This window comes from Dromiciops gliroides, chromosome 5, assembly GCF_019393635.1.
Source record: "Dromiciops gliroides isolate mDroGli1 chromosome 5, mDroGli1.pri, whole genome shotgun sequence".
NCBI lineage: Eukaryota > Metazoa > Chordata > Mammalia > Microbiotheria > Microbiotheriidae > Dromiciops > Dromiciops gliroides.
In genome coordinates, this window is record NC_057865.1 from 225417240 (window position 1) to 225433080 (window position 15841).

The window sequence follows — 15841 nt, forward strand, 5'->3', positions numbered from 1 at the left end:
TCATTGTATTGCTGAGAAAAGCAGTCTATCACAGCTGATCATCACACAATAAATGTTGCTGTTATTGTGTACAATGTTCTCCTGGTTCTGCTCATTTCACTCAGCATCAGTCCACTTAAGTCTTTCCAGGTTTTTCTGAAATCTGCCTGTTCATTATTTCTTATAGCACAATAGTATTCCATTACATTCATATACCACAACTTGTTCAGTCATGTATGTTATACTATTAAAAGACTATCGGGGCAGCTAGGTGGCGCAGTGGATAGAGCACCAGCCCTGGATTCAGGAGGACCTGAGTTCAAATCTGGCCTCAGACACTTAACACTTACTAGCTGTGTGACCCTGGGCAAGTCACTTAACCCCAATTGCCTCACCAAAAAACAAAAAAAAAAACAAACAAAAAAAGACTATCAGCATTGATGAGAGATGAGCAGAACCAGAAGAACATTGTACACAGTATCATCAACATTGAGTGTTGATCTACTGTGATGGACTAGATTCTTCTCACCAATGCAATGGTACAGAAGAGTTCCAGGGAACTCATGATAGAAGAGGATCTCCAAATCCAGGAAAAAAAAAAAAAGAACCGTGGAGTATAGATGCTGAATGAACCATACGATTTCTTTTGGTTTTGGTGCTGTTGGGTTTTTTTTCTATTTTGAGGTTTTTCATCATTGCTCTGATTTTTTCTCTTATAACAGGACTAATGCAGAAATAGGATTAATGTTATTATGTGTATATATATATATATATGTTGTGTATAGATATATATCTATATGTATATGTATAGATATATAGATATATAGATATAACCTATATCAGATTACCTGCTGTCTAGGGGAGGGGAGAGGGAGGGGAGGGAGGAAGAAAAAGAAGCTATCTTGCCCTTCCTCAGTGTCCTGCCTCTTCAAATCCTTGATACCCTAAATGAACTCAATTTGGGGATCTAATTGGAATGGCCTAGATAATTCTAATAGCTGTGGTCAAACAGGATTGGTGACTCAAAGGACTAAAGATTTAGTCTGGGGCCAAGAATAACATTGCAATCAGTAGAGTGCATTCCAGTTATGCATAGGGTCTGGGCCTTCTCGTCCACTTAGTACCAAATTCTGGACTCAGCCTTGGAGAAGTTTCCTGCATCCATGATAGATTTGCTCTAAATCTCTGGTTCTGAAGAACTGAAAAGCCTGTCAGTAGTGTGGGTATACAGTCTTGGTTTCATAGACTCAGTTCCCAATGGAGAGATAGCTATATAAGGGTCGGTGTCTTCCCCCATAGAAAGTAAGGATTGTTTTATTCTTCGGTTTTGTGTCGTTAGGTGCCACCACAGTACTTGGCCTAAAGTAGATGTTTTATAGATGTTGATCTAGTCCTCTGACTCCTCCAATTTCTGTACGTTTTGTTTAGATTATTTTAGCTATTACTTTGGCGGCCAGAAGAGGGCAGGACAGAACTTTGTTTTGTTGTAGGATACAGCATTTGAAAATGTTAGTTGCATGAAGTTGATATGTAAATCTCTCTATGCTTCTCTCCAAAGCCAAAATAACTTTATTTGAATCCTGTGTTTTGGACTTCCCCCAACTTTTTTGGTTTACAAGCCAATCAACAGGGGTGGCTAGGTGGCGCAGTGGATAAAGCACCGGCTCTGGATTCAGGAGTACTTGAGTTCAAATCCGGCCTCAGACACTTGACACTTACTAGCTGTGTGACCCTGGGCAAGTCACTTAACCCCCATTGCCCCGAAAAAACAAAAAACAAAAAACAAAAAACAAAAAACAAAAAAAAAACCCAAGCCAATCAACAGTAAGAAAGATAATCTATATGGAATGTCCTGAAAAGTCATCATCGTATTTCCTATATGCGTTTGACCTCCTAGTACAGTCAGCATTCTTGTTCAGGTCCATGAGCTATATATCCATATTGCCTCACTAATGCTGTCAGTGGGCCAAGGCAAACTGGCTGCATCTGACTGCTCCCAGACACATGTTCCACATCAGTCTGGCCCCTGTTGAATGGCTGGCTAGAGTCCAGCACATCTGCAGGTAATACAGGCTGACTTCTCAGCCCAGATGGAAAACCTAGGGGCCAATGGTGGGGTGGCAGAAATTTTACAGAAGAAAAATTGTTACCTAGCCCTGCAACACACTCCTCTGAATTTTGGAAACCTCTCTGTTTCTTTTTTTTTTTTAGTGAGGCAATTGGGGTTAAGTGACTTGCCCAGGGTCACACAGCTAGTAAGTGTTAGGTGTCTGAGGCCAGATTTGAACTCAGGTACTCCTGACTCCAGGACTGGTACTCTATCCACTGCACCACCTAGCTGCCCTGAAATCTCTCTGTTTCATCCAGAGTCTCACCTCTAAGAATATTAATCTCCTTGGGAAATCATATGCCCCCTCATTGTATCTGAGACAAATCATTTTTCCCAGGAGATATGCCTCAGACCCCAGGTGTTGTTTTTTTTTTGTTGATGTTGTTTTTTGGGGGTTTTTTGGTGGGGCAGTGGGGGTTAAGTGATTTGCCCAGGGTCACACAGTTAGTAAGTGTCAAGTGTCTGAGGCCGGATTTGGGCTCAGGTCCTCCTGATTCCAGGGCTGGTGCTCTATCCACTGCACCACCTAGCTGCCCCTAGACCCCAGTTTTTAAAATTCTCCTTTATAACTACTGATGACCCTTATGTCTGTGAGCAGTGAGTGAAGAAAATTGGTCAAGTTTTAGGACATATGGGCATGTGGTAGTCAAGGCAGAAGGGTAGTTAAGATATACATGTATGAGGAAATGAGATTGTTCCCTAGCTTGATTTTTTCAATTTAACCACATAATCCCACATGCTTTATTTTTTATAAAATGAATTCAAGGATGTGACTTTAGACTTTGACATGATTCATGTTAGGCTAGGCAATCCAAACACCGAACTCCCTTGTACTTTGGGACCCCAAACTTACTTGATGGGTAGACTTGAAAGCTAGTGTATTCTATGCATGTTCCTGGATTTTCTTTCTGTCTGGTGTTGCTGAGGCAGCTGTAAATCAAAAAGTAGCCCAAAAGTCCTTTGCACAGAAAGCTAGAGGCAAATTCTAGGATACCTGAGAGAGGCGGGGGTTTTTTGGGTTTTTGTTTTTCCTCCCTTGGGTGGATGAAAATTATAGCCCTCTAAAGAACCTCTAAAGAATTAGATTTGAGATTCAGGGCTGTTATGGTCTATATCGGTTCTGTTTCCTGTGCTAGTGATAAGAGATTTTCCTCCTACTTCCAGAAAACTGAAAGTTACGCACAGAATTCCCAAATAATCCACACTGCTGATTATGAGGCAGAGTAGAGTAACTGTGCTGGTATGATCCCTGGATTTCTATATTCAATCAGTTTAACAAGCATTATTAAGGACTTACTATGGTAGGATGGTATGGTATGGATAATGGGTAGAGAGAGGGCCAGTCTTGGATTCAGGATGACCTGAGAAGACTCAACTCCTGGGTCTGACACATGCTGTTACTGTGGCCAAGACAATTAATCTTTCAATGCCCCAGGCAATTTTCTAACACTAGGAGTTATGGACAGGTAGCCAATCTACATTGTTCTGTAGTTGTAGAGTTTTCACATCAGGAGGTGTCCCTGCAACTGAAAAGTCCCATGCAGATCTGGGGGTGGGGCAGAGAATTTTAAGGTACTAAGTTAGGTCCAAACATAAGAAAAAGAAAAATAATTCTTGCCTTCACAGAGTTTGTGTTCTGCTGAGAGAGGGATTGGGGGGAAAAAACATAATCTCTACACAGCAAATTAAATGCAAGATGATTTGAGAAGGGAGAGATTAAGAGAATATTGAGGGGACAGCTAGGTGGCACAGTAGATAAAGCACTGGTCCTGGATTCAGGAGTACCTGAGTTCAAATCTGGCCTCAGACACTTGACACTTACTAGCTGTGTGACCTTGGGCAAGTCACTTAACCCCCATTGCCCCGCAACAAAAGAGAGAGAGAGAGAGAGAGAGAGAGAGAGAGAGAGAATATTGACAATTTAGGATGGGCAACTAGGTGGCACTGTGGATAGAGCACTGGGTTTGGAATCAGGAAGACTCATCTTCATGAATTCAAATATGGCCTCAGTTACTTACTAGATGTATGACCGTGGGAAAGTCACTTAACCCTCTGCTTCAAGTTTCTTCATCTGTAAAATGAGCTGGAGAAGGAAATGGCAAATCATTCCAATATCTTTTCCAAGAAAATCCCAGAGGGAGTCTAGAAGAGAGGAACATAACTGAAACAACTGAAAAACAGCAACAATTTAGGGGATCAGGAAAGGTTCCTGTACAATTTGTTCCCTGAATAGATTCTTGAAGGAAAGTAAGGATTCTAAGAGGAGTAGAGGACAGCATATGCAGAAATATAGAAGAAGGAGAAGAAGGCTGAGCAGACCAGTCTGGCCTAAAGTTCATGCAGGGAGAATAGCCTGAAACAAGTTGAGAGGCATTCTCTGGAGCCATATTGTCAAGGTCTGTAAATGCTGTGAAGAGTTTGGATTTCATCCTCTGTGCAGTGGGGAACCCCTGAAGATTCTTGAGCAGGCGAATGACATTGTCAGACCTATGCTTTATAGAGATTATTTTGGGGGGCAACTAGGTGGTGTAGTGGATGAGGTCCTGGCCCTGGATTCAGGAGGACCTGAATTCGGGTCCAGCTTCAGACACTTGACACCTACTAGCTGTGAGACTCTGAGCAAGTCACTTAACACTCAGTGCCCCGCCCCCCCCCCCCAAAAAAAAAGATTACTTTGGCGGCAGTGTGCAGGATGGATTATATCTTTCACTAGTTCCTGCAACTTTTGATTGTATTTAGGAAACTTTCACTTCCAAAGCACCAAATCTGTGTTATAATATGCACAAAGGAAATAGATCTTGTTAGCTCAATCCTACTCGTTTCCACGGGACTGAGTTAGGCCCACATAACAAAAGTGTATTTTCATTTTCTACTGGAATATGTCTGTTCTTTAGTATTCTTGATTTTTTAAAAAGGCATTTTCTAGTGAGTAGTGATGGTGGTGGTCTGGAATAAGACTCTTCACTGTTTTTCAATGTTATACTCCTAACCTGGAAACTTTCTTTTTTAGAATGGATTCTTATTTTGTTCAACCTAACACTGCCTGCCTCCTCCCCCCACCTTCCCCCAATCCCAAGCACAATCTATTTAGATGAAAACTGTATTTCGGGGTTCTAGGTCTGGACAGAAATGGTATAATATACAGCCACATTTAAATCTTGAGAAATCAGTAGGCAGGGCAGCTAGGTGGCACAGTGGATAAAGCACTGGCTCTGGATTCAGGAGGACCTGAATTCGGGTCCAGCCTCAGATACTTGACACTTACTAGCTGTGTGACCCTGGGCAAGTCACTTAACCCTCATTGCCCTGAAGAAAAAAAAAGAAAGAAAGAAAAGAGAAATCAGTAGGAGCTAAAGTGGAGTTGGACAAAAAAAAAACTTATAATACATGAAGTTAAAATTAAATTAGAGAGATTGCTTGTCCTGTGATCATAGGAGTTTCAGTGGTGGGGTTTCTGCATCACAGTGTTAAGGGCCATAGTGCTAAAGACGCTAGAGTTTTTAGAGTTGAGAAAAACTTTGGCACCTAAAAAGGTTGGGGTGAGTGAATGGTGACGTTTCTGAGAAAGCATCTATAATATTTCGTGACTGAGGAATGGATCCGAAAAAGAATTGGACTGGCACATAAATATAATGGGAGTTGATCAGAAGAGTCTCTTGTCAAATTGATGAATCACCTTGATGAGACTGGGGGCACAGGGAATGTGTCTTTCTTAGAAAAGGGACCCAAGGAGGTAGTGCTGTGCAGACACTTCTTGAGAGGATAAAATAAGCTCTTGATTAGGCTCTTGTGACTTTGGCTGCCTCTAAGATGATTGGGGAATGAATCTCCGTGTGTTTGTATCCCTAGCTCCTGGTTCTAACTAAATGCTTTTTGTTTAAGTAAAGGAGGAGAAAATGAGCTTGTTTTCCTAATGCAGGAAGCCTAAGAAGTGTTTCTGTCCCTCCTTTCTTGCTGCTGCTGTGGTTCCAGTCCTGGTTGATATTCCCACAGTCAGCCTGCTCCCACCCTTCCTGTGTCCCCTGAACTGAGCAGGCACTTCCTGTCCATTTCAAGCTGAAAGTTGGAGATTGGGGGTGGGGTATATGTGGATATTTTCTTCCGTTCACTAGTGCTGTCTATCCCACAATCATGACAAAGAGGCAAGAAGAAAACTAGAACTTGGACCAAGTCAAAAGGCAGGCAACCACTTACGCAACTTAGGCCTGGTCATCTCCCCAGGCCAGAAAAGACAGGCATGAGGGTATGCCCCAAGAGAACACTTATGAGGGCTGCAGGGAGGCCTTAAGAAAGTAGCTGAAGTGGCCCCAGTAGGAGGGTACTGAGGATTAATCTATAACTCTCGAGCTTCCCCTATCCAGTCTATAAGTGAAACTGCAATTTTCTTTTGTCAATTACTGCTATACAAGGACATTCCTGTGAGGTTTGGGAGTCATAAGAGGTGAGTGCTGTCTTAACCTTCTTGGATCCTTGACTCGAAAACTTCCTATTCTGTCGACCTTAACAGGGGTTTTCTTACCCTGTCCAGTGTAATTTGTAAATGATGATTTTTCTTTACAGTTCTTCTGATCTCTTGGAGAAAACACCTCAAACTTATGAAAGTCAATTTGGGTTCCAACTTTGGTGAGTGAATATCCCTATTTCAACTACAGTTTTAAATCTCTGGGCTAGGGGAAGTGGCAGAGAAGAAAGAGCCAGCTTTTTGTTACCAGGTAGAGACACCAAGTTTTTGTGATGGAGGCTAGCCTGATACAGAGATTCCTGATAGAGCCATAGCTGAGCATGAAGTGACAGTGATGAGCACTAGTAGAGCTGTATAATACACCAGAAAAATGCATCTGCCTGATGACATTTAGTTAAGTGGGAGGCAAAGCCTTTTTTCACATGTTCGGATCCTGGCTCCCTTCTCTGTGTGTCTGCCTCTTTACCTGCTTTCTTATGGGAAGAGTTAGTGAGTTATTGGGGTCACTTTGAATATAAGGCAGAGGAGAAGCCCTCAGCCACCTTACTTTTCTCAGGATAGCTGTTGGTAGCCTGTTCCCCAGAGTTGTGTCCCAGTTGTCACCTATAAAGTCTAGAAGCAATTTATGAAACCCTTCCTTGGAGCTCAGTGCTTCAAACATAATGTACTCATTCTGCCCTTTTCCCTTTCAGAATAAGAACTTGGTCCCTGAAGAAAGTCTTTAAAAGGAAAAGTATCTTGAAATAATAGTGGGGTCTAGGCATAGAAGAGATTGGTATAAACCTTTCTTTCTAGAATTACCTCTTCCCCTTCTGTTTTTCCTTTAAAAAAAAAAAAATCTGGGCATTAGGACCCAGTGGAAGTATCCCAGCCAGGCTCTGGGTTTACTTCCCTTGGTGACGTAAACCAGCTGCCCTAGCTCTACCATCCCCCCCCCTTCCTCCCCCCCTCCTCCTCCTCCTTCTTTTTCTTCTTCTCTCTCTCTCTTTCTCTCTCTCTCTCTCCCCCTCTCTCTCTCCCTCTCTCTTTCCCTCCCTCCCCTCTCTTTTCCCCCTTCTCTTTTTTTCCTTCTCTCTCCTCCCCTTCCTTTCCTCCTCCTCTCTCTCCCCCATCCTTCTCTCTCTCTCCCCCCTCCCCCTTCTCCCTCCCCTCTTCTCTCTCTCCCTCTCTTCCTCTCTCTCTTCCTCTCTCTCCCTCCCTCCCTCTCTCTCTCCCTCTCTCTCCCTCCCTCCCTTTTTCTCTCCCTCCCTGCTTTCTAACATTAAAGACAAAATGCTGCTCTCTGTGCCTTCCAGGCCTGGGATTACGACTTTTGGCTATAACAAGAGCAACAAGAAGGTAGGGAAAAGCTTTTTCCCCCCAGAACCAAGCTACTTCCTTTTTTGGGATCTGGCAATGTCCTTGGCTTTAGCGTTTTGCTCTGAAAAGGGAAAGAGATTTTTGTTTGCCCCTTTCCTTGCGTACTGTCCCCTCTTGTCATCTGGTTTAAGATTTCCAGGGATCTTCTGTCCCTGTATCTAAGTAAGGTCAGAGGGAGGTGGAGAAATGGAAATCAGAAATCAGTCTTGCAAGTTTGTGTCTTTGGGGAATGAAGTAACTTTGACTTCCTGATGTGCCAGCACCCTATTGAGACGATCTGTCATCCAGGGCCCTGTCCCCCACTGCCTGGGAAGGTTATTTTCTCCTGTTGCTTAACCATTTCTTCCCTTCCCCCTCTCCCCCCACCCCTGCCCCCCAAGCTTTCTTATCGTAGCCACCAGTTTATTAAATGACTGAAAATATTTAGTAAAATCAGGACAGTTCTAGTGTGAGCTCAACATTGCCTTTCAGACTTAGCTCCTTTATCCTGTAAGGAAGGCGCTGGAGTGATGACACCTCTCCAGTTAAAGCAGGGAGCTCTTCTAGTTTCTCTGGGTCCCAGCAGCCTGGACACTGAGCTCAGCAGATAGCCAGGTTCAGCAGGGATCCCTGGCAACCTTGTGGTTAACTCTGTGCTGTCAGTGGTACTGTGCCTGGGCACATGGGCAGTCAGAGGAGAGGTGGATGCGCATGCCCACATGCCAAGCGGATGTCCTTATATGCAGTTTCTTGGTACTATAGGGCACACAATTTGTCTAGGAGGGATCCTGTACTACAATGGGAATACGGTATATACTCTGTCTGGGTCAGGGCTTTGAAACTGCCCTCCAAAGGAAGGGATGTGCTAGCTTTCCTTTTGCTCCCTTGGTAGAGAGGAGAGGTATCTGTGCCTGGGATCCCTCCCAGGCCTGTAGAGAGACTCCCTGCAGAGAATTAGAGATTGGTGAAACTGGATTTACTCGAGTTTTGAGAGTTAAGGGTTCTTTTTATCGGTTTGACATTCAAGGTTGGGCCATAATGGGTAGGGTGAGTATTTGTGCCTGGGTACTTAGGTCCCAGACTAGAATGAATTGCTGAGTAGACATTAGGGTTAGTTGAGACGTCATTGCCCAATGTACCTTCTAAAGAGGAAACATTATTATACAGCTATATTAGGAAATATTTGTTGATTGATTGAAGATAGTCTTGATGTGAGGACAGGGATAACATCCATCCTTTCTTTTTCAATTCATATAAACTCATTAACAGTATCCTTTGTCGTTTATCCAAGTTTCAGGTTACACCAAAATGACTGTTGTAATTAATCTTAAAAATTGATTAATACTCATACTTGGGGGCCCTTATATTTGAACCCACCTAAAATTGTTTCTGTGCCCTTTAGCCTTTCTCAGAAATATGCAGCTATGTTCCTTTCCTGGTGCTCCAAGTTGGCCTAGGAGACCAGATTTAAACCCTGAAATGCATCCCTGTAATTTGAAGAGCCTGAGCAAAAATTCAGGGAATATGCTGACCAGAAAAGTTTAGAATGGAAGTACAGTAACTTTTAATAGTAGTTTAATAGTAGTTACAAACTCTTTTAGGTAAGAACCATCATGATGCCATCTAAGAGCATGTGCACCTACTATGCACACATGAATCACTTTGAGTGCGTGTGTGAGCATTTATTTGTATGTGTAGGTCAGTGTTTAAGTACATTTATACTGAAATGATGATGTAGACATTACTTTGTTTCTGTATTTATGCAGGGATTAATAGATGTTTGGGGATTAATGTACTCAAGTATGTGTGTTGGGAAGGCTACGAATGCTTAGGGATGCATTTGTTTCATTTTATCTGTGCATTTTTATACCCAAAATTTTAATGGTGTCAGTAACCCACATATCAGTTCCAGTCAAAGCTCACTGACTCTCAAGTACCACATTACAAAAGTCCTGTGACCCCTCCAAGATGTTTAAAATATTAAAACAAAAAAGCAAACTTCAAATTCCAACCCCTTGCAGAATGATTGTATCTTCTGCTTTCCTTAAATAAGCAGTATTTTTACAAAATAATGTACTATCTGAGTCATCTGTAGTTTGTAGAAGTTGGAAAAAAATGCCAGTCCTCTGCTTGGAAGGCTGCTATTTTATACCTTATGGAAAACTTGTATTTGGAAAGGCATTTCTGTATTATTTAAAATTAAATTTCAATTCAACAAGTCTTTATTAAGTACTTTCTATGTATTAGGCACTATACAAAGTCCTGGGTGATACAAAGAAAGACAAATTTGTCTAAAGAAAATATTTGCATTTTAATTATCAGAAAGTTTATATAAAGGAATGTGCATACTTATAAGCATCTAACCACCTTGTTCTAGTCTCTTTTTTTGGATGGTGTTTAATACTTATCAAATGTTTAAAACGTACTAAATGCTAGAATGAAACGAATACAGTCCCTTCAGTTTTCTGACAGCTTATTTTTGTGGGAGGGTGGAGGGAAAAAATCCTCTCTTTATATATAGTACCAAACCTTTCTTTGGAATTAAATTAGCCCCTGACCCACATTTCAAAGGAAAATATATATGTTTTTCCAAGTGGGACTTAGCAAAATAATTTAATGTGGTGCATTTTCCCAGGTCCGTTTTAATGGCCTTCAAATTATCCATGGCTTCTTCAAAAAGAATGGCTGAGGTAAGCAGACCAGGGTTCCAGGATCTAAAAGCTATTTCTTCACCAGTGTTTAAAGGAACTACCTCTTTGGTGGTTTAAGAATAGGTGAGACTGAAAGAGGAAATGTTCAGGACTAAAGGAATTTCAAACTTGCAAAGGGTCTAGCCACGCCCTCACTGACATCATTTCCCTGGCATGTGTTATTGTAATTTAACTCATTGTGGCATCAACAACCATTTCCTTAGGAGAAAAGAAAACTGACTCAGTTTAACTGGAGGTTTGCCTTTTATCTGGTATCTTGCTTAACTTTCAGTTTCCTTCTTAATATTAATGTATAAGAATATCTTATGGGGAAGGAAAGTTGGAGCTGACTTGTGGATCAGATCCTCGCTGTGTTAGAGAAAGCTTTCAAAAGAGGTCGGAATGGGGATATTGTTGAAGAGGAAAGAGGCATAATTGTAATAATTTTTTTTTCTTTTAAAAAAGGGAGAGGTTATTTCCTGGTTTTGTTTTTCCACTTTTTCTTCTAGTTGCCATCTTCACACCAAACCTAACAGTACTGAGAGCTCAGAACTCTTGGTGCCTTTTACCATCTCTTGCCTGTGTACTTTAAGGACTACCTAGAGTTAGACCTTAGTCTGGTTGACTTGAACTTAACAAGTCATCATAGTAGAAAAACCTCTCCTTTAAATCAGAACAGACCTGGGTTCCAACCCTGCCTCTGGCATTTACGTCTTTGTGACTATGGGTAATCCACTTAACTTCTCCACAGTATATTTCCTCATCTGTAAAATGGTGATGAAAATATCGATGCAGTGCTTAGTTCACAGGGTTGTTGTGGAGTTAAAATGACATCATGTATTTAAAGTACTTTTTAACATATGCATTTATATATTACAAGTGGTCTAGAAATGTCAGTTATTATATTTATTCTAAATTTCCACTGCTATTAGGCCTTCTACCTCTCACCAGCTAGTATAACAGCTTCCTTACTGATCTCCTTGCTTCTAGTTTTTCTCCATTCTGTTTTGTCAGATTAATATTTCTAATGTGTAACTTTGATCACATCACTTCTTTGTTAAAAGAAAAAAAAGCCTTTAGTAGCTCCCTACTATTTACAGAATAAAATCCAAATTCATTAGCTTGGCATCCAAGGTCCTCCATGATTTAGCTCCAACATACCTCCCTGCACATACCCTATGCTATGGCAGGACCCTCAGACTAACTCAGTGCTTTCAGGCCTATGGGTGTATTCCCTTTGGAAGGTGCCTCTTTGTTATGATTTCTATCCATCCTTCAATGCCCATTTCAAATGCTGTCTCCTCTGTGGAGATATCCCTGATTTCTCCTCCTTGTCTTTCTCTTTTGATTCAAATCACATTCTGCCTTATGTTTTGGTTCTTTTTACATACGCCTTATTTCTTCTAGATTATAAGCTTCTTGAAGGCAGAGTCTATGCCTTATTTATCTTTATTTCTCCCAGAGAGCACAGTACAATTTCTTATACACAACAGATGCTCAATAAATGTTTGAATGAATAAATAATTAAGGTAAGGTTGTGTATCCCCTTGAGGGTCCAGTTAGCTTCATGGCCACAAAATTCTCTTCTTAATTCTGATAAACTATTTTGAAAATGTGCACTATTATTCACAAAGGTGGTGAAGCAAAAATTTGGATGGCTCTTTGCAGCTTTATTCCTGGTACAATAATAATGATGCCGAATAGAGCTTTGGCATTAAGAATGAGGCAATTACAGTTTTTTGTATGAAAAAAAGCTGTCTCATTGTTATTAGGTGCTATAGCTTTATGCCGGAGATAAATGTAGCCATGACACCTGTTCTTCAGCTAGTGGTTAACAAGTGTTTTGACTAAACATTCATTATGTGCCTAGTCATGTGCCTATGACCCTTCTCTTCCTTCAAAGTCCAGCTTAAGTACCATCTTCTACATGAAACCTTGCTCAGCCTCCAACTCCTAATGTTCTCCCTCTATAAATACCTTACAGTTAATGATATTTTCTATATTCTGTAACTACTTAAAAATAAGCTCCTCTGAGGTAGACATTATTTTATTCTTTATATTTGTATCTTTATCATGTAGCACAGTGCCTGGCACGGATAACAGGTTCTTAGTAAATGCTTGTTGATTGGCTGATTCTGTATGGATACTATCTACTCAAGGAGCTTGCCATTGGTTTGCGGGGACAGAACTGATCTGTTTGGAACAATTCGAAAACAGCTCAGGGCTAAGCAAAACTGTATGGCTCTGATTATAAACACAAGGGTTTCCTTTGGTTTTGTCCTGGATATTTTGGGAGTCTGAACCTGTGACTTCATGCAAAGCAGCAACTCCTCTGTAATTTATAGCCTTAGAGAGTTGCTTGGGACGTTGAAAGATTTAGGTGTCCTGGCCCTGGTCATAGGGGATCATAGGATCTTAGCTTGTAGAGCTAGAAAGGGCCCGAGAAGCCATCCATCTAACCTCCTACAGAGAAGGACCTAAAGGCACAGAGGGGCTGAGGGACTTTCCAAGGGTCACACAGTGAACAAGAGAAGTGTCAGGCAGATTTGGAATCAGATCTTCCTGCCTCTTAAGTCCTTTGGGCTGTGCTGCCTTTCAGCTAGTGAGTTCTAGAGTTAGGACTGACCTTGAGTCTTCCTGGCTTCTGTTGACTATAACATGCTGCGTCTGGTGTTTTAAAAAATTAAAGAGAGAACATAGTAAAGGCTGGAGCAGAGAAAGTTTCATATACATGTTAGAACATAACCTTGGCTTTGAAGAGGAAATAGAATATAGTTAGGCCTGATGGAAGAAAAGCATTTCATTTGGGGGAAGAGCTTACTTGGCATGTATGGAGGAAACAGGCTAGGCCTACTGGAATGGAATGATACTTCTGCATTAAGGCTGAATAGTTGGAAGGAAGTCAGGTAGCAAGCATAATGTGGCAGCAAGAGCCCTGCACTTGGAATCAGGAGACCTGGGTCAAAGGGGTAACTCTGACAGTTATTTACTATCTGTGTGGCTGTGGGCAAGTCACTTATTTTCTCTGAGCCTCGATTTTCTTATCTACAAAATAGGGATTATATTTGTACTACCTACCTCATATAACTGTTGTTTCTGACACTTCATGACCCCATTTTGGGGTTTTCTGCAGTGGTTTGCCATTTTCTTCTTCAGCTCATTTTACAGATGTGGAATGAAGGGGAACAGCGTTTAAGTGACTTGCTTGGGGTCACACAGCAAGTATCTGAGACTAAATTTGAACTCATGAAGCTGAGTCTTCCTGATTCCAAGCCCAGTGCTCTATCTACTGTGTCACCTAGCTGTCTAGATAGGGTGTATGAGGTGTTCAGGAGGACTAGCGTATTTGGTGTGAGGGCTGGTGTCCACCTGATTTACCCATCTCTGACCTGTGGCTCCAAGAAGCTGTAGCTTGTGAAGTGACTACAGTCAAGTAAACCATCTCAGCAGATGGGCTAAAGCAAGTTGAGGGCAACTGGCAGACCTTAGGGTTTCTGAGTTAGGGGGATGTCTACCTCAAGCAGGTGAAGACTTTCCCCTGCGTAATGAGTAGATGAGAACAGTTTGTTCCAGTGGCCCTGAAGGCAGCTGAAGCAGGCTCTGTGAAGTGCTTAGAGCTTGGTCAGGTGTCCAAGAAGCCAAGGTCACCCATTACATCCTCAGCCATTGCTAGTTGTCTTGATTTTTGCCTTGCCACTGGACTTTGGTGACTCAGTAAGAGAGTGAAGCTGACGACTTTGTGCAACTCTGCCTCACTTAAATCCCATTCACACACAAGTCAAGATATCGCCCTTGATGTCATTAGTCTGCTTGGAAGACTACGGACAGACAACAGTGACAACTACCTCACCTATGTACACGTGTGTGGTCAGAAGTTTTAGAGGCCTTGAAAAACCAGGTAGAAGAGGTGGGAAGTGAGACTTACATGCAAGTAGGTGTGCCTCTCATTCGAGGAAGAGTAGATTTTATTCCTATTGTAGTCCTGAGCTGTGAAGCTTCAGTGTAGGAGGTTTCATTGGTACTCATAGAGTTATTGAGAAAGGAATTGGTAAATTTTAGTGCCATATAAATGAGTTGTTATTACTACTCCTACTAAAATAAAACAACCTCTTTGTGTTTTAGACATCATAGATGTCTAAACTGGAAGGGACCTTAATTGTCAGGTTCATCCTTTCAGTTTACAGATGAGGAAACCCTACAGAAAGTAATTAAGTGACTTGGCCAAGGTCACACAGCCTAGGTGACAGAGTCAGGATTTGGACTTAGGGCTTCTAACTCCAAATCCAGCAGTTGTATGTGTGCGTGTGTGTGTGTGTGTGTGTGTGTCTAAGAGAGAGAGAGAAGGAAAAGAAGCTGAAAATTTGTTTTATGAACAGCTTTTCTTTTTTTTTTAAATATAATAAATTCAACATGTTATTTTCAAAGCTGTCCAGCTTATCTATACTTCCTACTGATCACCATTTGGTTGTCTTCTATTCATTTTAAAATGCTTCAGTGACCCTCTTTTCTTACTTTCCTTTTTCTTTTATTTTTTAAATGTTGGTGACCTCCATCACTACTTCCGTCCCTCCAATTACCCTCCATATTAAAATGTAAATAAATAAAATCCTTTTATCAGTTAAAATACCTATGTCAGCCATATCTGAAAATGTATGTCTCATTCTACATCTTGAGTTTGTCATTTTTCTGTTAGGAAGTAGATGTTGTGTTTCATTACTGGTCCTTTGGAATTGTGGTTGGTCATTGCACTGATTAGAGTTTTAAGTGTTTCAAAGTTGTTTTTCTTTACATTTCTGTTATCATATAAATTATTTTCCTGGTTCTGTTCACTTCATTCTGCATCAGTCCACATAAGCCTTCCTGGGTTTGTCTGAAATAATCCCTTTTGTACAGTAATATTTTATTACATTCACATACCATAATTTGTCTAGCCATTCCCCAGTTGGTGGGCACTTCCATTAGTTCTAGTTCTTTGCCACTACAGAAAGAGCTGATATAAATATTTTTGCATGTACGGCTCCTTTTCTCTTTTCATCTCTTTGGGATATAGGCCTAATAGCACTATCACAGGATGAAAAAGGTATGCACAGTTTAGCAACTTTTGGGTTTAGTTCCAAATTGCTTTCCAAAATGACTGGACCAATTAATTCACAGCTCCACTGTGTGTTGATGTGCCAACTTTCCCATGGCCCCTCCAAATGATTGCCATTTTCCTTTGTTATTTTTGCCAATCTGATGGGTGTGAGGTGGAGCCACAAAGTT

The 15841-nt window shown here is 41.3% G+C and overlaps 1 protein-coding gene across 5 annotated transcripts in view; it reads left to right on the forward strand.

Moving 5' to 3' along the window:
- The window catches only part of RBMS2 (RNA binding motif single stranded interacting protein 2), a 112724-nt gene that overhangs the window by 51184 nt on the left and 45699 nt on the right, over positions 1-15841 (forward strand). For 4 of the 5 annotated variants that reach the window (XM_043969409.1, XM_043969410.1, XM_043969411.1 and 1 more), the window contains exon 1: positions 7750-7889. In XM_043969409.1, coding sequence (XP_043825344.1) covers positions 7824-7889 — 66 coding nt within the window. In that variant the 5' untranslated portion in view covers positions 7750-7823. Of the gene's footprint in view, positions 1-6649; positions 6713-7749; positions 7890-15841 lie in introns of those variants that run through there. The other variant, XM_043969413.1, reaches the window with a different exon arrangement.